A 21,860-nucleotide genomic window follows, 5' to 3' on the forward strand; every position below is an offset into this window, starting at 1 on the left:
CTAATCCTTCTTTATTACCATGAGCTTTGCCAATTCCCATCATTTTAGAGACTTTTTCAGATCCTATAGAGAATTTATTAAAACTTTCCTTGATCCTTAATAATTCTTCCTGCAATTTCTCATTCTCAAGGGTAGAGAAACATTTAAGGAGGATCATGAGCTTTAATTTCAACCTGCAAAATTTTGATTTTGTTAGTAATCTCATCATGCTTCTTGTTCCAGCATTGAGACTTGACCTTACCCTAGAAAACTTTAATCTTATCAACAAGGTCAATACGCTCGTTTTCCCAATCTTTCAAAGATATTTCAAATTTTTGCTCAATTTTTTCTTTCTCATCCCTTAAAAATTCAATTTCCTCTTCAAGTTTATTATTTTTCTTACGAACAATTCTTGAGGCATTGTACAATTGCTTACATTTTTCATTTGTTTCTTCATCAAAAGTGTCATCTTCTAAATCAGAAACATCAGATAATTCAGAATTAAAAGATGAAGTAAGAGCAAGATTTACCTCTTCCCATCGGATTGAGTGCTTTCATCACTGTCACTCCAAGCAGACTTTAAAGCCTTGTCTCCACGCAAATTGTACCTCTTGGTTCCACAATCGGCAGCAAGATGTCAAATTCCACCACACTCAAAACATTTTGGCTTATCAGGAAAATTCTTCTTTTGAGGAAATTTAGCAAACTTTGAATTTTTATCAAATCGATTCTTAGATATTTGACCCCTTTTTGAATCATAAAAGGTTTTTGAAGTATTCCCTGAAGATTTTTTGCTTTTCAAAAAATTCTTAAATTCTTTAGTTAGTAAAGCCAAATCAACAGAATCATCAATCAGGGTCCGGATCAAGGGACATTTTTTTTACACAAATTTTGACACACCTTGTGAGCCATTAGATTTTAAAATATTCAATGGTTCAGATTTATTATTTGAATGATGTCAACATACCTTGTGGTGACGTGGCAAATGACATGGCATTACAATTTTCAAATCTAAAATTAAACTTTTCTCAAATAAAAGAGAAAACAAAATTACTATTTGGAAAATCAAAATCAAACAAAAACTAAAAAGAAATAAAAGAGGAAGAAGAATAACAGAATAAGGAGTATCTGTGCACGATCAAAAGAAGAAAAAAATAGCACACGAACACGCGATTTGTATTCATCTTATGCTATAGGAACTATCCCTTCGATCTGCTTCTGAATCTCGTACAGCTGGGCTGCTAGTGGTCTCTTTGGCAACAATGGTCTCTCTCTCTCAGATTGGTCTCTTTGGGAAATTTAAGAGTGTTGAACTTTAGCTAAGATATTCCCAGCTGGTACAACCTCATAGGCCTTTGGGGTGCTAAATCTGCTTCCTATTAGATTATGTGACAAGATAAAGTTGGTCATGTCAAAATACTCTCGATCGCACGTTATGTTCCGAGACATTCAATCTAGACTACATTTACACTTTCAAACGAGAATCAATTCATTTGTTAACATTTTTAGTTCTTATGGGCAGTAATATATGCAGTTATACTTTATCACAGTTTATGATTAAGTCCAAGTATGAAAAAATTGAGATCTAAAATTACAACTACAGGGAAAGTGCTAGACTTGCAAATATGTTTACAAGTAATAAGGTTTAGCCTCTAGAATGACCCCAGATTTGATTAACGAAGCTTTAAAACAATAATTAAAGAAAATGCTCTATAGAGAATATCAGCCTTTCACATTAGAACAATGGCTAAAAAGTGAAATATGGAGAATATGACACAAGCTAGATAAGGAAAACGAAGCTCTTCTCCCTCCTTTCACATTGAATATATTGTTCATGAATAATACATGAATATGTTCTAAATAATTTTCTAGTTCAACACTCTTAAATTTCCTTATAAAGTATCTTATCAGCTAGTGGTCTCTCGTACCAGCTGGGAATATCTTATCTAAATTTCAACACTCTTAAATTGCCTTATAAAGTATGCAAAGCATATTGTTGTTGATGGTCTTTTAGGTGCTTGTCGATCACTTGCTGTGGATACATCATGTATTTGAACTAGCTACAGCAAATCTATTCAGTATGAAAACAAAGAGTGCATTGATACCATTCTTTTATAAAAACAAAAATAACATGTCTCAATGTAACTTAATCATTGTATAAAAACATCGAACAATAACAAAACAAACATATTCTCTCTCAATGAAACAGTAGTTACTAAGAGAAAAAATATATATGAAGTTGAATTCATTCTTCTTAGTTACTTTCTGAATCTTCCTCGTCTGAATCTTCCTCTTCTGAATCTTCCTCGTCTAAATCTTTGTCCGACTCTTGCATATTCTTATTCCCTAAATACTCAAATTAAGATGAAAGTATTAGAAACTATCATAATTTATACATCAAGTGAAACTATATGATCTGACAAATAAAAAGAAAGAGAGAGAGAGAGAGAGAGAGAGAGAGAGAGAGAGAGAGAGAGAGAGAGAGAGAGAGAGAGAGAGAGAGAGAGAGAGAGAGAGAAAAGTTAACTTACTTTGATCCGTAGAGACAATCGTTTTTCTTTTTGCATCTGGGTTTAAAATGCAAGTAAGCTTATTATGTCCTGGCTGTTGGCACATTGTACACTTTCTTTGCTTGCTTTGAGCCAACTGCATACCACCTTTTATCGTCTTAGAGCTTTTAGTTTTTCTTCTACTATTCTCATCCTTCTTTCTACCCTTGGTTTTTGAGATATTTGGAGATAAAAGCAATGACTCAGAGGACTTACTCTTACATTGATCTGCTTCATCTCGAAAAACATTATCTTGAGACTCCATAGCATCTTCTTTTGACACCTTATTAACTTCTAAAATTTTTTTTGACAATTCATCTAAACCATCCATGTACATTGTGTAGGCCTCATCTGAAGGTGCTGCATAACAAGCTAGTTGAGTAGCTCTCCGACACATATGACTAAATCTCAATGCTTCTGATTGTTCTTTACCATCATTCTTTACCAAGGCTTCAGCATCCATAACTCTAAACTTATTCGCCCCTTGTCTCCATCTTGGAAGGATAAAGTGGGAGGGTATTGTATCAATGTCTTGACGAACAAATACTTTCATAATATGCCGACAAATTATTCCCACAAATTCAAAATTTTGGCATTCACATTTACCCACCACTACTACACAAAAACATTCAATGACGTTTGAAAAACGTCATAAAATGGTTTTCATGACGTTTTTCAAACGTCATGCAGAACGTCGTCTCTACTGGTGCCGTCTTATGTGGCATGAATCGATGACAGTTAGAAAACGTCATAGAAAGTATTTCAATGACAGTTAGAAAACGTCATAGAAAATATTTCAATGACGGTTAGAAAACGTCATAGAAAGTATTTCCATGACTGTTAAAAAACGTCATAGAAAGTGTTTCAATGACAGTTAGAAAACGTCATAGAAAGTTTTTCATGACAATTCGAAAATGTCATAGAAAGTTTGCTAAAACGTCATAGACCTTCTTCTAATGACGTTTTGAAATCGTCATGGTAAACATTTTTATGGCATTTGCAAAACGTCATGGAAATATATTCAATGACGTTTACAAAACGTCATGCAACTTTTTTTATGACGTTTATCAAACGCCATTAAATTTTTTAATTGTTTCAAAAAAAAAAAATCTGAATTAAAATTAGAATTTTTTTTCTTGTTATAGATTCATACCACCATAGAAACAATACTGATATGTAAGATTGAATAACAAGCTAATTGAGAATCAATATTTTCACTACAACCTCAATATATTCAGTAAATGTTATTATTCATATCAACTACATCCAAAGAGTATCAAAATTAAAATGAAAATTTGGACAAACTGTGCAAAAGGCCAACCCTCTCCTTGTTTCCAATACCTGCCAAAGAACCAACAGGCAAAATGAGTACACATTGACCACCTCTTCTACTCATATATACTAATCAACTTCTTACTGTATACTAAACCGAAAATAAAAATCATGGTTAGTGAAGTTACTGTGTTTGATGACTTGATCTTAACTCCAAGCCTATGCAATAAAGTAAAAATATATTAATAATAATAATAAGAATCAGCTGCTTCAAATTGAAACCACATAATAGAATATGAAAGTACTAGAATGGCCTAGAGGGGGGTGAATAGGCAATTAACTTTTATTTGTATCCAATTTTCTGAACGTTGCTGAGGGATTGGAAAAAGCTATCTATCCCTAACCAACAGTATAAAGAAACTACCATATGCAAGCATAAGAAAAAATAACAGAAAATAAGGGACACAGGAACATGTTTACGCAGTAAAACCCTCAAAATGAGGTAAACAACTGCGGGCCTCAGGCCAAGTGCTTAAGCACACATTATAAGATAGTAAACCAAATACAAGGTACACTTACAACCTCTCAGATAACTCTGAACTCGGTTATCTCTAGCTAAACTCTTTTTAGCCAGTTGCACTACCTCTCAACACTTTGTCTACAGCTTCTAAATGTGCTTCACTTGTCTTGAAAACATCGGCCTTGAAATCTCAAACATAGTTGATTTTCTCAACTGAACTCATCGGTATTTAATACAAGAGAATTCTAAGAATAGAATACACTCATGACTCACTTATTCTCTTGAACATTTAACTTAGACACTGCTCACAAAAACCGATCAAACTTATGGAACCAAAGCATTCTTTTTATACACCCAGACTTCTTAAAAGAACTTTGTTTAAAGGCTTAACTTGCAAGTCCATGTGAGGGGACACCAGCCTGTAAGATAAAAAGAAAAAGAACGCAAGTGGACGCATCATGTAGACACAAAGAAAGCACAGCACTATGACTTAATCATAATATTAAACAAACCACTTTTCTAGCGTGTAGAACATCTTTCCATTTTTATGCAGAGCACTAACAAATGTTTTCAAGAAGTTTAACGACCTCAGGATTGAAGACAGCTAACAATCCTGACACTTACTTCTGCACACAGTGATGAATGATACTTACCCAAATTTCGTATGAGTCAGTGGGTCCTTGTCTTGTGTTACTGATCCAAATGCTTAGATCAAAACACTCACACACTTTTAGCTAGAACACTCAAGTTTTGTATAAGGGGAATGCCAACATACAATTCCTATACTAACAATCTCCCCCTTTATACTAACAGAATATGCTTCCACTACCCATCAATCTGGTTTCCCTCTGAACATTCTCATCAATCTGCAAACCACAAAACCAAAACAAGATTCATATCCATAAATGCACTAGTACACACTAAAAAGAACTAGCTACAATTGAAAGAAGAAAAAAAAACAGGGAGATGGAGCCAAACCGAATATAAATTCCTCATCCAACACATCTGCAGCCAAACATTAGGAAGAATTACTACATAGGAGTTCTGAAGAAATCAGGTTTGCGAGCTTTACAAGAGAGAAACTAGAATCTGAAAATTTTTGTGGAAGAAGAAAGAACAAAACTTTTACAACATTGGTTAGATATTTCCTGGCATTCTTGCATCACTTTTAACTTAGTTGCTTTTCTGCATTTTTTTTTTTTTTGGTTTTGTTTTTAACTGTTGGGTATGCATGTATAAGTAGCATCAAAGCTTTACTCTTACGATGTCCTTTTCTTTTGATCAGATTTGGAAGAAAAGTTTCCAGTGGTGATAAATTTAATTGCAGTGTACAGAGCATACATATATAAATGCATTGCAAGCTGAAGAATTAAAGAACTAATCAGTCTACTTTGCTGATTAACTACTCAAAAGAGACCCCCAGTGCATATCAGTATAACTTACCAAAGTAGAGGCCCCACAGGGCTTAGTAACCTCTCGGCAGAGATTGCAATTAAAATTTGAATGGATTCATAGATTGGACAGTATCTACAATTAAAACCAAAGCATCCAACTGTCGACAGAAAAACGGTAAACTTCATCCAATCAAAAAGCTGAAGGATTAGAATTAACAGATTTTCAGAGGTTCTACATGATGTCAAATAAAAGCTTAATATCATCCTCATTTTTGCAATTCTCAATCGATCATGGACCACAACCAAACATTATGGGACATCAATCATTTATCATTCACAGATTCCAGCATTTTATCATACAGCTCCTTCAAGTCTTATACGACTAAAGTGTTAAGGAAACATATATAGGAACTAACCAAAAGCAAATGAGAGAATTTGTCCCAGAAGCATCAACAAGTTGATTCAATCACAGAGTTATGCAATATCATCAAGACAATCCAAATTTCTGGGGTGCAACTCATCACAAGCTTGGTGTATATAATTCCAAATCTAAAATCATAAGAAATTAGGTACCTTGATTGGAAGATTTTCCTTTAATTTTGCAAAACCCAATTTGCTTGCCATCAAATCCGAGACAGAGGAACAATGTGTTCGTGAAATTCTTCAACCCTGATGGGTATTGTTCTCTCTGATGAAGACGATGAAGAAGTTGATAGCTCATACACAAAAACCCAGTCATATTAGAAAACCCAATCAAGACCTGATGAAATTAAAAACAAAGAAGTTCTCTGAATCTGAAGGAGAAGAGGAACTTACAAGGAGAGAGGGAGAGAGAGGGGGGGGGGGGGGGGGGGAGATGAGTTGAAAAGTGAAGAGTTGCGACCGACGGAAGAGAACCTGTGGTGGCCTGAGAGATTGACGATGCTTGGAGACAGCTATACTTCGCCGGAACCGCTCCTGAACTTGCCCACAGCTTTCGGAAAACTTCAATGACACAAAGAGAGAGGATGAGAGCGAGGGGGAGCTTGGAAGGGTGAGAGGGATTAAGGGTGGATTGAGGGATCGAGGTTCATGAAAGTGAGCGAGGTTGAGAGTGATTGGGAGAATGGGAGTACTGACCGCGGGGGATTTGTTTTTCAGATCTAGGGTTTGTTTTTTTAGCTAAGGGAAAGGGCTTGTTTTTGGCAAAACGGGAGGGAAAGGTTGGGTTCCTTTTTTAAGCCAAGGAGGGAATACTTTAGATCAGGGTTTCGAGGATTTTCAACCCACCAAAATTAATTGATTTTTTTTTTTTTTTGGATTTTTGAGACAACATATGTCATTGTATATGTTGTCCCAAATTTTGTAAATTTTAGTTTTGAGCCTGTGTTGGCTGAGGGAAAGAGAGACGACCAGTTTAACCCGTGTATCGTCTGACGTACTCAGACAACATATAAATTCAATATGTCGTCTGTTATGTGTCGTCTGATTCACTTTCTCTTATAGTGCTGGAAAAGGTTGAATTTTAGTGAGAATTCTGAAATATGAGAATGCCTAAGACAACTAATGGATATCTTGGGTGATATGATCAAAATTACCCTTATAGGTAAATGTAGAGTCACAGACTATACGTTAGTTTCATTATTTATGAGAAAGATGAAGTGAATAAGTTACTTTTTGAAAGATGAAAGGAATACTCTTTACCCAAATTCGCTTTGAGGAGATTTTTCCTCACCTATATTCGTTTTGAGGAGATCTCTCCTTACACAGATTTGCATTTAGAGAATTAATTCTCACACAGCATCACCTTGAAGATATTTCGCCTCACCTGGATTCTCCTTGAGGGGATTTGTCCTCACACAGATTTCCCTTGAGGAGATCTCTCTTCACACAGATTTATATCTAGAGAATTACTGAGTTTTTTTCTATTTTTTAAATCAAATTTTACATATATTTTTTCACTTACCAAACGTAATGAAAACATTTTCAATGACGTTTTCAGAATGCCATGGCCTATTCTCATTCATGACACTTACCAAACGTCATGAAAACATTTTTAATGACGTTTTTAGAATGCCATGGCCTATTCTCATTCATGACATTTACCAAACGTCATGAAAAAATTTTAATGACGTTTTTAGAATGCCATGGCCAATTCTCATTCATGACATTTACCAAACGTCATGAAAAAATTTTAATGACGTTTTTAGAATGCCATGGCCTATTCTCATTCATGACACTTACCAAACGTCATGAAAACATTTTTAATGACGTTTTTAGAATGTCATGGCCTATTCTCATTCATGACACTTACCAAACGTCATGAAAACATTTTTAATGACGTTTTCAGAATGCCATGACCTATTCTCATTCATGACACTTACCAAACGTCATGGAAACATTTTTAATGACGTTTTCAGAATGCCATGACCTATTCTCATTCATGACACTTACCAAACGTCATGAAAAAATTTTTATGACGTTTTTAGAATGCCATGACCTATTCTCATTCATGACACTTACCAAACGTCATGAAAACATTTTTAATGACGTTTGAAAAACGTCATAAGAGTGATGACGGTTTAAAAACGTCATTAAATAGTAAGACTTACAATGACATTTCGAAAACGTCATAAACTTGAGACGAAATTTTGATCCATGACGTTTTCATCAGAAAACGTCATAGAAAGGGTATTTAATGACGTTTTTGAGCAAATGTCATCTAAATATTGTCATTAAATGTCATATTTGTAGTAGTGCACATGTGTTTGTAAATTCAACTCCACTAAAAACTCTTTTGAGTTATCAGTTTTCTTCATCACTGAGTATCTGTGAAACTGATTGTCGGAACCCCTTTCTTCAACCTTGAGCCTTTTGATTCTAGACCATTCTCTCTTGAATTTTTCAAATATATTTCTAGTGTACACCTGTGCTGCATGTTTCAAAAGAAAGTCATCATCATTTACAATACGATATTTATGCTCTGATGTAAAATCTTCGCTACTTTCCCTTGTAATAATCTTCTGTAAGGCTTGTTCATACTTGACAACAAATTCTCTCAGATTGGTCATTGATGTAACAAAGTCATCAAAAAATGCATTAGTACCTTCACTACGGCCTGTTGTATTCATTCCGGCAAAAAATGTGCTACGATTATATACTGGAACCCAAGATTCACGAATTTCATAAAGTTGTTGTAGCCATTCATTTTGTTCCAATTCATGCTCCTCAATCAACTTCTTCCATTGCTCTTCAAAATCCTTAATTCTGTATGTTGCCCATATACACTTTTTCATGCTAGTCTTGAAATCAGACTTTTTATAATATACATGTGACAACTTTTCACCAAATTTTTTCTTTATATGCCAAATGCAGAGGCGGTGACGAGTATTGGGAAAATTTTTAGCTATTGCTCCTTTCATTGCCAAATCTTGATCAGTGATAATACATAATGGATGTCGACCTCCCATAGCTTCAAGCCACGTCTCAAATAACCATAGAAATGTTACCTCCGTCTCATCTTGCAAAAGGGCACATCCAAATTGTATGGATTGAAAGTGATGGTTTACTCCAGTAAATGGGGCAAATGGCATGTCATACTTATTTGTCCGCTATGTTGTATCGAATGTCACTACATCCCCAAAATACTGATACGCCGTCCTTGATCTAGAATCCACCTAGAAAAAATTAGTAGCTCTACCATCTTCATCACACTGGATAACATAAAAGAATTGTGGATTTTCTGCTTGCTTTTTCCTGAAGTAATTGAGGACTGATTGTGCATCTCCATATTCCAACTCTTTGTGCCTCACGTTCCTTAAATGATTATAACAGTCCCTATTGTCGAAACCAACATTTTGAGCACCACCAAACATTGAAGGAACTTTACTGATTTGTAAGTTCTCTTTTTGAAAAGCTTCTGTTAAATCTTTTGCTGCATTGGGCATATGTCTATTCGACTTCATCATCATTCTTCGAGCTGGTGTCACAATTTTGTGATTGTGAATGTCACTGAAAACTGACACTTTCCATTTGTTAGTCCATTTGTCATGAAGAACTCGCATACTAGCCTCACACCCACATTTAACTGTTGAACAACTTCTCCGCCTCTTCTTTCCAGTCTGTTGGTCACATATTTCTTCCTCATCTTTCGCTTCTTCCTCTATCATATCATCCTCTTTTTGAGTCTGCATGACATGTTTACCTTGATGTGCACAAACAAATAATCTACTTGTCACTTCATTTGACTGTGATCTAGACTTTGATGAACTTCGAATACGAGTCCAAAAACCCTCTTGTCGACCATAATCTTCATAATACCTTCCTGCCTCTTCCAATGTTTCAAAATACATTCCTACATAAGGTGATTTTAATTTTTGAACATTTTTCTTTGGAGAATGTAGACTACCTGCTTCATCACTTGTTACTTGGTTCAATGAGGATCCAACATTGCCATCATTCAAAGTTAACTCCATCAAGGCCAACTGAAAAGGCAAAAAAAAAAAAAGGTGATGAAGCAATTGCTAACAAGATTGGGGGGGGGGGGGGGGGGGGGGGTTAACTATGCACTGATAAAACAATTGCTAACTGAAAAGCATAAATTAACATGACTTCTATTCATAATAATCTGAAAAACAGAAGGAAACACCGTACCAAATACATGTAATTTATATTTTGTTTGTTGGTCATCACATAGAAGTAATGAATAAACATATCTGTAAACATAACTATATTACCAAGCTGCTATTTGATTATGCTATTTAGGTTAATTACCATGGAAACCTCTAGAAAAAAATTGGCTCTTTTTACTATGATCAGTGCTATGTGGCATGCTAATTAAGAGACATTGTTATTTCTACTCCAGTTGTAGTAAGGTAGCTAATAGGTCGTACAATTATATAATATAATTTGGATTCGTTATGAATTACATCAATGCCAAGTAGTTCGAGTAATGTCTCTGCATTTTTTATAGTTTGAACATTGATCATCAATGCCAAAACCAGGCCTTGTAAAAGTTAGATTAGCCCCTTGTTTTGGAAGCAAATAGTTTTCTATATCAGAAAGTTTAGAGTTATAAGTTCTTTTGTTTTTTTTTTTGTTTTTTTTTTAATTTTTTTACAAGGGATGAATTCATTAAAAATCAAGAATCGTACAAATCAAAATGAGAGCAAAGATACAAAAGCAAGAAGTCTGCTTAACAAACAAAGTTATAACTAATCTAAGTAGGAGCAGGATTAATAGCGTCATAAAGGAGAATATGAGACAAAGTTTGGAATGCTTGTGTGTTAGCTACTGACTGTATTTATAAACATGCTTCTTCTAGTTTACAGCCGCTAATATTGGTCAATAGAGGATAGGAAAAATCAAAGTTTTTAACCCTGAGGTAGAAGATTTGCCAAAAGAAAGGGAAAAAAAAAAGAAAAAGGAGGAAGAAGAAGCAAAAGCTAGGAAAAGAATGCCAGACGCAAGTTAGGTTAGCAAGACTAGTATAGGTAATTGATACCATAAACTTCAAAACCAATTCTAGGTCTAAACCCTAAATTTAGTTGTTTTTATGTCAACAAAAGAATAAGATAAATACGTACTTGTGTTCTTGTAGTAAGAATTGTTTAGTTCCAATTAGCAAAGTAATTGGGAGGATGGAGATGAGAGCTTGGAGTTGGAAAGGATGATGAGGGCTTGAAGTTGTTAGAGAAGACGATGTTCCTCTAGGTTTTTGGTGTTTGGCGTGTTCGTGTTCTATTTTTTTTCTTCTTTTGATCGTGCACAGATACTCCTTATTCTGTTATTCTTCTTCCTCTTTTATTTCTTTTTAGTTTTTGTTTGATTTTGATTTTCCAAATAGTAATTTTGTTTTCTCTTTTATTTGAGAAAAGTTTAATTTTAGATTTGAAAATTGTAATGCCATGTCATTTGCCACGTCACCACAAGGTATGTTGACATCATTCAAATAATAAATCTGAACCATTGAATATTTTAAAATCTAATGGCTCACAAGGTGTGTCAAAATTTGTGTAAAAAAAAATGTCCCTTGATCCGGACCCCATCATAATTTCATTCTTTTTTATAGAAGAAAAAGCGACACTTTTTACCTTCTTCTCAGGCTTGAGTCTCATCTCAAAAGTTTTGAGATTTCTTACCAATCGAGGGTGTATGTGTCAAGGTCTTGAGCTTCTTCAATGGCAATCTGCTTGGCTTGAAATTTTGGAGGAAGAGCCCTAAGAAATTTCTTGACAATTCGTTGCTCCTCAAATGGGTCATCAAGGCTGCGGCATTGGCTTGTAACATTGAGAAGTCGAGCATGAAAATCAACCACCGATTCATCTTCCCCCATGGTCATGTTCTCAAATTCCAGTGCAAGTCTTTGAAGCTTCTGACCTCTAACCTTCTTATTTCCCTCATAAGTAACCCGAAGCAAATCCCAAGCTTCTTTGGCTGTATCACAGTGGCTAATTCTCATCCTCTCCTTCTTGAACAAAGCTGTAAATAGTGAATTTCTAGCCTTAAAATCACAATTTCGGTCACGAACTTCCTCTTCAGTCCATTCCTTCCTAGGTTTAAGAATTCTTGCAGATGACCCTTCTACTTTCTTTGATTCTTCTGCCTTGGTTGGGTGTTCCCATCCATTCTCAACAACGTTCCCCATGTTTTTGTCTTGAGAATATAGAAAATCCCTCATCATAACTTTCCATTGTGAATAATCTTCACCATCAAACAAATTAAGGCGGGCAATTTATAGAACTGGAGGCTCTGTCACGTTCATGTTCCATCCTTGACCACCGATCAACTAAAAAGTTTTAGAACCCGCTCTGATGCCAATTGAAAATACGAGGATAGAATGTGTTTTCTGGAAAATGGGGATTACAGTGCACAGATCAATCCTTACTGGGCAGCAGAAACTAAAATAACAAACAGAACACCAGATTTTGGTTACGCAGTGATAACCTCAAATATGAGATTAAAAATATTGTGGGGCTCTTACTCTTGAGAACCCAAAATAAAGATTATCATATTAAAAAGGATATGTTCTTTTACAAACTTGAATAGCACTAGCTCGACTATAATGTTTAGACAAAAGCTAACACAAAGTTTGTCTTCCTTCTAGAACTCTTTCACTTGAACGATCACCAAATATCGATCTTCTTTCTTCACCGTCTTTCTACTGATCTCAAGAGAGTTCTTATGAATATGAAAACACAATCAATAACACTTATACATGGACCAAGTATTTTTACTCTTTGTGAAGACTCAATCTCAAGCAAACATGCAAGACTCTACCAATATTCTTGTGTCTCTAGGTTCCACCCTTCTGACCGTGTATATTTGTGTATATATGATTGACCAATGGCAAAACCTCTTACCCCAAGATTCTACCCTAATTCTCCTTTAATTAGGAAAGAAACAAATCTTAAGGAAAATCAATTAGGAATAGACAAGTCCTAAAAATCCTTGGGCATTAACACCACGATTTTAACAATCAGAAAAATGGTTTAAAAACGTAAATACATAAAACCCAAAACATACTTTCCAAAATCGGACTCCACATGAAACTGACTACTGAATCAGGGATTGCAACACACGCTGCAATCCCATGCATATACAGATGCATTTACCTGTGATTCTCCGAGATCAGTAAATGGACCTTGTCATAGCTTTGTATGGGAATGCCAATACGACATGTACAAGAATTGTACCTACATTTGTTAAACATTGCGTGTAAACCCAAAATTCAAAATTGGGGAACTTGGACGACATGAGGGATTGACCATTAACTAAAGCCCATGCCCATGCCCTAAATGAAGTGTTTCCCTATACACTATTATACATTGATCACTCGCATAAGTATGGCAAGCCTAGAAAAGAACTAGAAGACTAGGTGCACAAAGGTGCATAGACTAACCCTAAAAATAGGGAATTATTGGAGAAAAAATTAACTAAATAAAACTAAGCAGCCACAAAGCCCTAGCCCAACCCATTGACCAAGGCCCAGGAATGGACCAACCCTAGAATCTTAGTCACCGATCCATGACCAAAGCCCTGTCGGTGGAACGAAACCAGCACCACCACCCATCTTTGCCACACCTGAAGTCAGAGATAGCAACGGAAACCTGCGCTGATGTCGTACCAGACCAATAGCACCCTACCAGCATAGCCCCTCCATCACACCAGCCAAAGTGATTAGCACAACCATCATCAAATTGGATCCGGAAGAGACTCGGATCGGCCAATAGACCAACCTAGACTCCCATTCCAGATCGCCATGATCGGATCCACGACCGCTCTGCTAGCAAGCACCAACAACACCAAACTTCCAAGACCTGGCCAAACCCTTGTCCTTGCTTAATGGCCTTATTAGGAAACCACCAAACTCCCCTAGAAGAGTCGTCGCTTGGCTGTACTCATTACGATCCGACGAACGGTGCGGAAGCCGCCGGGCAAGAAACTTGAATAAAGTCGAAGAACGCTAGTCAAGCGTGGTAGTTCTAGTGTTGACTAATCTAATTCCCTATTTTGTAGAAAGTCTTGACAAGAGGAGGAAAGGTGAAATTCCAATGAATTTTCTATGCACCACCACTTTTGGCAGCATAAGCTTCGTGAAGTAATCCTAAAAAAATAGGAGTTTAAATGAAGCAATGAAGCCATGGACCATGAAGTACTGATGCAAAGGACTAAGTTTGATACTCCTTTGACCAAAAATACAAGGGAAGTCCACGGAAATCGTTGTGCAAAATAGTTGCTGCCAAGCAGAAAACTGCAGTTTTAGAATAAGCTTTTCGGGAATAGTTTTGAGAGCATTTTTTGCATTCTTCTAACTGCAGATTTACAGAAAGGCCAGTATTCCTTAAAGATATGATGTTTTACTTCAACATGAGCAAAAGAACTAGTTAGAATCATCAACGAGGCAGCAGGAAATCAAGTGCAAAATAGGCTTCCAAATAAGGCAAAAATTATAAACTTTTCATGAAGCTTCTTGAGAGATATTTTCCAGCAACTTACTTGGAGTTTTTCTAGAAGGTTATTGATCAGTCTTGAAGATATGATGTCACAGACTCACAGATCATGGATAAATCAAGAACCATCCAGAATTACGACAATATCAAGTCAATCCTTGTCCAAGAAAGAAGTTTCAGAGAAAGAAAACGTATCCTAGTCAAAACATGGCAGTTTGGCTGAAAATCTTCTTTGGGCAGATTTCTTGTGCATTTTTTAAAGGTCTATGATGCTACAATTATCAAAGAGAGTCCTACCAGAATCCTATAAAATTATGACAAGATTAACAATCATATTATCTTTTGGATAATAGGTATCTCTCTACACACTTTCTCTCCCATGCTTGTCACCTTGACTTTGGTGACCCAAATCACTCCACTTAGAGATAAGCTTAGTTGGTTTGCATGATTTCTTCATCTCTAAACTTTATGCACTTAGAGGTAATACATTGGATACCTAATCGGACTGCAATGCATGACTTAAGTAATTTAAGTACTACACCCGAGAGGGGTTGCTTGATATCACAAAAGGAGCATGTCCCTTGTTATACCCGAGAGGGATGCAAGGAGAGAAATTTGTTAATTAATTTAGTATCATTCATATTGAAATGCATCAATACTTGCATTGGAGCCGCCTTGGAGGTTAGTTGTACATAATCTAAATCCTAACTTTCATCCATTTAATCACTAGTTTAGTTTAGAGTAATTTAGTTTACATTTAAACATCTAGTTATTTTCAATTTGAAACTACATTAAAAAAAAACCAAATTCAAATCACTACTCCATCTTGCACACTCACCATGAACCTAGATTTCCTTGTGATTCTAGGTTCGTGATTGTACATTTGCATATTCTAACTCTCCTTAAGTTCAAACCCTAGCTAGTGAAAGGAATCAAATCCTCGTGGGTTCAATAACATTTCTTAAATCCCTATATTATTACTTGTACCTTTTATACTTGAGAGTGACTATTTAGTTAACAACCATCACTCTTCGACAAATCTAGATCCTGACCATCACTCTTCGACAAATCTCGATCCTGACCATCACTCTTCTTTCATCATTCTCCCAAAAACAGAAAAAAGCAAAAAAAAAAAAAAAAAAACCATTTTATATCAATCCATCTGTGCCCCGGGAAAGATATTAAAAGACCACTGTGCTGTGTACAAAGCAGTATATGGGGAGATCTCTCGCTTTCCTTTCATCACACCGTGTCATCATCTTAATTTGATTACACCACTGCTGCGGGCACACGTAAGTAGCTTGTTTTAATCTTTCGTTTGTTGGGTTCCTGTCATTTTGGTTCCTCTCAATTCAGCTGAAATAGAAAGGTTTTAATCCTGGCCTCTTGTATCTATGATTGCAACTTCATTTCTTATGAGATCTGGGTCTCTCTACTATAACCTTATACATCTCTTGCATTCATTTTCCTTCCATGTACAAGTTCTATAACTGGGAATTCCTTGTTTTGAATTTGAAGCTATTAATAGCGGGTTTGGAATACCATTTTCTTGGTTTTGTCCAATTGATTGATTGAGTTGTGTTTGTTGTGAGGAGAAGGTTGTGATCTGACAAGTATGGTGAAGGACACTGCCTTTTACGATGTGTTGGGTGTCAATGTCGAAGCCTCCGCTGCTGATATTAAAAAGGCTTACTATCTCAAGGTAATCTCACCTTTTCAAATTCCCCACTTTCTTCAACTTGTGATCTGTACTGAAGAACCAAAAAAAAAAAAAAACAAGGAGTTTTGGAGCCATTACAATTATGGGTTTCTGTTTCTCTACTTTGTTGATAGTTGTGAGTACTTGGGTGTTTCAAGTTTATATTTGGGTGTTGGTTTCGATTGAATGACATGGCTAGTGGCTAGGCAGTTGGCTTGGATGCTATGTTTCATATTAATCTGATTTGTTATCCCGCTCAACGTGTTCTGCGTTTCCAGAAACTTTTGGGGTATAAACACTGGCCTAATAATACTTGAGAGTTTTAAAGATTGTATTCCATATGCTAAAGCCTCCAAATTAAATTACCACTCGTCCATTTTAAGCCACATTGCTCCATTTAGGGCTGTCCCTACTTAATTATGCTCCATCCTTTGTGATATGTTTTCCTGATCTCCTTATTTGGTATGCGAAACTTCAAATGTATGTGGCATCTGATCTATTACAATACGTTTTTATGTTTTCTTTCTAGGCAAGGCAGGTTCACCCAGATAAAAATCCGGGAGATCCAAAGGCTGCTGAAAATTTCCAAGTAAGCATATTATAACTTAATTTCCTATAGACAAGAGTACCTTATTATTAGATAATCATCTGCAGAATCACCACTATTGCACTAGTTCATCTGGTTAAGCTTATAGATGGAATGCTTTTGTTTCTGGGAAACCCTAGGATGCATCAATAAAAACCAAAACCCAAGACTTATGAGCAGTATAGTTTTGATACTTGAACTGGGAAAGTATGCTCATTTGGATGACCAGCCTTTCACAGATATGACGTATGCAAATTGCCTCCCCAAGCTGCTTTTGATTTGACTGGTTTGTTTATAGAAGATTCATTTAAAAGTAAAGTAAAACAAATTTCCCTTTGCATCTGATGTTGCTTGCTTTACTTTTGTATGTATTCTTATTGTTTTGGTTTTATTTTCTGGTCATGTTACATGCATAAAGGCACTTGGTGAGGCTTATCAGGTTCTAAGTGATCCAGAAAAGCGTGAAGCATATGACAAAAATGGAAAGGAAGGCATACCACAGTAAGATCTTACACGTTGAGAATATAATTATTATTATACATATACTTAATGGTAGGCACTTTAGTTATTTTCTTCAAAAAGTAGTATTGTGGTTTCTAAAATATTTAACTCCGATTAATCTACTATATGTTGAATTTTACACACTTTTGCTAATTACTAGATGGAGTTCTTTGGTTGCATGATAAGTTGAACGATAAAACAAATTTTTTAACAGAGTACATAAATAGATTTCGGCGAAAATACCTGACACCATTTGACTCTCTTGCAGTTTTGGAGATGGAAATTCCTCTTTGTTTTGTTATTGCTTTATAATATCTCAAGGCAAAACATGTCGGAAGATAATGTATCTGTATCTCTTTTCCAGGGACTCCATGGTAGATCCTGCAGCTGTGTTTGGGATGCTTTTTGGGAGTGAATACTTTGATGATTATGTTGGCCAACTTGCTTTGGCTTCTTTATCATCTGTTGAAGTGGACGAAGATACACAGGATCCTGAAGTCCATAGGCAGAGAGTTCAGGAAAAAATGAGGGTATACTTTCTACGCTGGTGTTATAAATATGTTTGTCTTCTCAATTCGCTCAATTTTATGCCCTCACTATTTTCTATTCTGTAGGCATTGCGGAAGGAAAGGGAAGAAAAGCTCATAACTATTCTGAAAGATCGTATACAACCATTTGTGGATGGTCGTACAGATGAGTTTGTAAGATGGGCAAATGTAGAAGCACAGCGCCTCTCAGCAGCTGGTAAACACTTTTAACGGTCTCACCCTAAGAGGAGCTTAGTGTATTCTGAGCAAGATCTTAAAAATCTGTAGTTGTCAGAATCCACCTTAACAAAAAATTGTTTCGATAGTTTACTCTAATTATGCCAGAGGTGGCATAGTGATCAAATTATAACCACTTAGAATTGGTTTCAAGTTTTACTGTGATACTGTATAAGGACATATGAGAATAGACTCCTGTAGTTGTCTCAGAAGATAGACACTAAAATGATCGCCCTTTTTATATAATAAGTCTCAAGTCTTAACAAGTTGGAGGTATTTATTGGTCTTCCACATCATCCTGTGGTTGATCTATAATTCTATATCGAAGAAAATGTAACTTCTGAGTAAAGTTTGTATATGATTTGACCAATTGCATATATGATGAAACCTTTTTAGTTTTGTGTTTGCTTGTTGCACTACCCATTGACCATGGTTGATTTTTCTATCAGCCTTTGGCGAGGCTATGCTACATACGATTGGTTATATTTATACTAGGAAAGCTGCAAGAGAACTTGGAAAAGACAAGCGGTACATGAACGTACCCTTTCTAGCAGAATGGGTGCGAGATAAAGGACATCAGATAAAGTCACAAGTGTCAGCAGCTTCAGGTGCACTTTCTGCTGTCATGAAGTTCTATTTGGTGAAAATAGGCTGTCTATCCTTGGAAGGCTGAAGTTTTTTTTTTATTGTCCAAGCAAACTTATGCTCTTTTAATATGTAGGTGCTGTATCTTTAATTCAGCTACAGGAAGATCTGAAGAAGTTAAACCAAGGTGAAAACAGGGAAGAGAACTTAACGAAAGCCATTGAAGAGAAGAAGGATGCAGTGCTTAATTCCCTCTGGCAGATCAATGTGGTTGATATTGAGTCAACCTTGTCACATGTCTGCCTAGCAGTGAGTATCAGTATTCCCTTATTTAGCTTAATAAATAATAATCTTTCTTACAAGCTATGACTTTATGGTTTTACACGTTGAATAATTTGTTATATCTTTAGGTTTAGGAGTTATACCATTGATATAAACAAAGGAAAGAATAGGTTTTATCCGAGTCTCATCGAATGTGTTGATGATTGTTGAACACTAGGGTCAATGCGGACATTAATTTTCTTTTACTTGGTAATAATCTTTTTGCCAGCACACTATTATTAACTTGCAGGTTCTATGGAATTTGGGAGCTTAATAATATCTATTGTTTTTATTTATTTATTTATTTTTAAAGATCAAGTTCTTTACTAACACCAAAACTGAGAAACACTGATGCACTAGTTCATCTGTCATGTTCTTGTAATTAATCTGATCAAGAAGATGAATATCGTATATCGACACACACACACACATATGTATTTATTTATTTATTTATTATGCACACAGAAAAATGGTAACATGTCTGGTTGCATGCAAAATATTTTGACTAAGAAAGTAGTGTAAACTTAAATAAATCCATTTTTGACACACCAAAAAAAAAAAAAAAAAAACTTAAATAACTCCAACATGATACACATTGATATAGGTAAATTTAATTGAAGACAACCTGTTATAACATTTTAAGAATGATTTGATACCTGTTTTCTTTTCAGGTACTTAAAGACCCCACTGTGTCCAAGGATGTTTTGAAGGCACGGGCTGGAGCATTGAAAAAGTTGGGAACAATCTTCCAAGTAAGCTATTATATAAGATCTTAAATTTCGAGCTATATAGGTATATTGGTTGTGGTAGGGATCAACTATAGCTTCAATTAGCCTTATATTTCCGATGAAACTGAAGTATCCTTTCTTTTTCAGGGTGCAAAGGCAGCTTACAGTAGAGAGAACAGTCTCCGCCATGAAAGGGACGAGAAAATAGATTCAGCGTCGTCATCGTAATTCTGGACCCACAAGTAATTCCATATTTCACTAATGTAAGTGGTCTCATGTTGAGTGATGATAGGTTCTCATTACAGCATTATAGCCGTCTGCTGAATATTATAGAATATATTTGCTATTGATTGTATTGATTTAGTATGAACCGATGACTTGATTCAACCTTGGCCGTTTCAGTTATGTTCCGCTGTGATATTTGACGTCAGATGTATGCTGCCTTGGTAATTCGTATGAAATTATATACGTTTTGTATCTAATGAATCAGCTAAGAGCAATATCCAGTTCTTAAGGCCTAATTTATTGAGCTCGTAATGGTTGTGGTCATCAGCTCCTTGCTTCTTGATTCAGAATCTGTGAATGGATACTTCAGGCATGGTAAGTGATGACGCATTTGCGAAATTTAGACACCCTTCTATTCATGACCTTGCAAATTTACACATTCTTCAGCAATCATTTTCTGCATCTGTCTCTGGGAGTCGTGGAAGGTTAGATGGCTGAAATGGTCAGATGTTAGGTACAAGCAGCTCCAAGAAAAAGAACTGGGGTGATATAATATATGTAAAAGCAGGCCAAAAAGTTTACCATTATCTAGAAAAGTAAAAACCATCACTGATTGGGGACCCGTTTTGCCGCGTGTTCTATTTAATCCACAGTACTGATTAGTGATGTTATTGTTACAATTATTAGACTCCGAAACTTTGAAGTTATTGGAGAATCAGAAATTATAACTTCAAACCACTACAGGCCGGGAATGGAGATTGGAGTTTGAACTCAGAAGAACGAGAGATTTTTCTTCATCGGTCTGGGCAACGAGGACTAGTGGCTTCAAACCAAGGACCTTACATCAATCACAAGCAACGATGCCTCAAATGTTAGAAAATAACCAACAATATATATGTAGTCGACATTCACTATTCAAGAGTCAACTGCATCCATATCTGTGGAGGCAAGTAAACGCAAGTAGAAAAGCGCAATAAAAGTGCAGGTCTGATCTGCAACTCGCAAACCAATGACAAGGATACGAGAAATGAGAACCGGAGAACCTCTTACAACTAGAGCTTTCATCCCACTTTTGAGAATTATTAATATGTTCCGCGGTCTAGCCTAATGTGATAGAATCCAGCTTTTTGAGTGGTGTCAGTTTCACTGAACTCATCCTTTTCCGGTTCAGAGTGAAACTAAACTTACAAATATCATCCAGTACTGCAGATTGGTAGTAATCTATGCATTGCTGTTAGAATCCAAGGCTAGCTGATTTCAAAATAACTTCCGGGTACTGTTTTATGTCGACAATCCAGCAAATTAAGGAGATTCAGGCAAATTCTTTATTTGATTGTTTTCATATTCCCTGCACATCTGTCATTCCACTAACTCTGAAAAGCACAGATCGGGAGTGTATCGTTGAAAGTAAAAACATAAATAATAAGGCGAAGCCATGCAATTGAATGATAGTTAAAACAATGTTATCCTATCCAGCAAAGGAATTAACAAGAATTCATTTCATTGTTTTCATTGCATGGACAAAGCTACTTATAATGAGGTTGTTCTGATTGATGAAAGACAACACAAATATCCCGAACTCACATTTCCATTATAATTCCCTGATTAATTAGTGCACAACATCCCACATTCCCACATTCCCACTAGGTCTATAGTAGTCAAGATTCGCTAACCATGTTTTCTGAATGGTATATCTTCTTGGTTAGTGAAAGAATAGACTGGCCAATTATTGAAGGCAATTGAAGGTAGGGATGGTATCACTTTGGCTAGGGGCTGCCCTAGGTAAGACCACTTTATAGAAAAGAAA

The 21,860-nt window shown here is 35.9% G+C and overlaps 3 protein-coding genes and 1 long non-coding RNA gene across 8 annotated transcripts; 1 reads left to right on the forward strand and 3 right to left on the reverse strand.

Annotated features, from left to right (window-relative positions):
• Positions 1–2,156: 2,156 nt before the first annotated feature.
• Positions 2,157–4,697, reverse strand: LOC121049848. 2 transcript variants are annotated; one of them, XM_040508115.1, is made up of 3 exons: positions 4,383–4,697; positions 2,511–3,869; positions 2,157–2,325 (listed from the first exon to the last, which is right to left on the reverse strand). In XM_040508115.1, the coding sequence occupies exons 2-3, from the start codon at positions 3,079–3,081 to the stop codon at positions 2,234–2,236; spliced, it is 663 nt and encodes a 220-aa protein (XP_040364049.1). In that variant the 5' UTR covers positions 3,082–3,869; positions 4,383–4,697; the 3' UTR covers positions 2,157–2,233. The 2 variants fall into 2 exon arrangements, with proteins under 2 accessions (XP_040364049.1, XP_040364048.1); XM_040508114.1 differs by having other exon boundaries at positions 4,380–4,697.
• A 20-nt stretch (positions 4,698–4,717) lies between these two features.
• LOC112170310 lies at positions 4,718–6,562 on the reverse strand. The gene is made up of 3 exons (XR_005801453.1): positions 6,288–6,562; positions 5,299–5,325; positions 4,718–5,186 (listed from the first exon to the last, which is right to left on the reverse strand). It is a non-coding gene; the product is annotated as an uncharacterized LOC112170310 (long non-coding RNA).
• A 1,866-nt stretch (positions 6,563–8,428) lies between these two features.
• LOC112171046 (protein FAR1-RELATED SEQUENCE 5-like) lies at positions 8,429–9,286 on the reverse strand. Its single transcript, XM_024308289.1, has one exon. It carries the CDS (start codon positions 9,284–9,286, stop codon positions 8,429–8,431), a length of 858 nt encoding a protein of 285 aa, XP_024164057.1.
• Positions 9,287–15,789: 6,503 nt separating this feature from the next.
• LOC112170308 (chaperone protein dnaJ 10) lies at positions 15,790–20,377 on the forward strand. 4 transcript variants are annotated; one of them, XM_024307558.2, is made up of 10 exons: positions 15,790–15,936; positions 16,243–16,346; positions 16,873–16,932; positions 17,348–17,430; positions 17,795–17,960; positions 18,045–18,174; positions 18,644–18,802; positions 18,916–19,088; positions 19,772–19,852; positions 19,976–20,377. In XM_024307558.2, exons 2-10 carry the CDS (start codon positions 16,260–16,262, stop codon positions 20,054–20,056), a joined length of 1,020 nt encoding a protein of 339 aa, XP_024163326.1. In that variant the 5' UTR covers positions 15,790–15,936; positions 16,243–16,259; the 3' UTR covers positions 20,057–20,377. The 4 variants fall into 4 exon arrangements, with proteins under 4 accessions (XP_024163326.1, XP_040364045.1, XP_040364047.1 ...); XM_040508111.1 differs by having other exon boundaries at positions 15,891–16,013; XM_040508113.1 differs by lacking the exon at positions 15,790–15,936 and adding an exon at positions 15,998–16,013 and having other exon boundaries at positions 16,237–16,346.
• The last annotated feature ends 1,483 nt before the right edge of the window (positions 20,378–21,860 follow it).

The sequence above is a fragment of the Rosa chinensis genome, chromosome 6 (genome assembly GCF_002994745.2).
Source record: "Rosa chinensis cultivar Old Blush chromosome 6, RchiOBHm-V2, whole genome shotgun sequence".
Lineage (NCBI taxonomy): Eukaryota > Viridiplantae > Streptophyta > Magnoliopsida > Rosales > Rosaceae > Rosa > Rosa chinensis.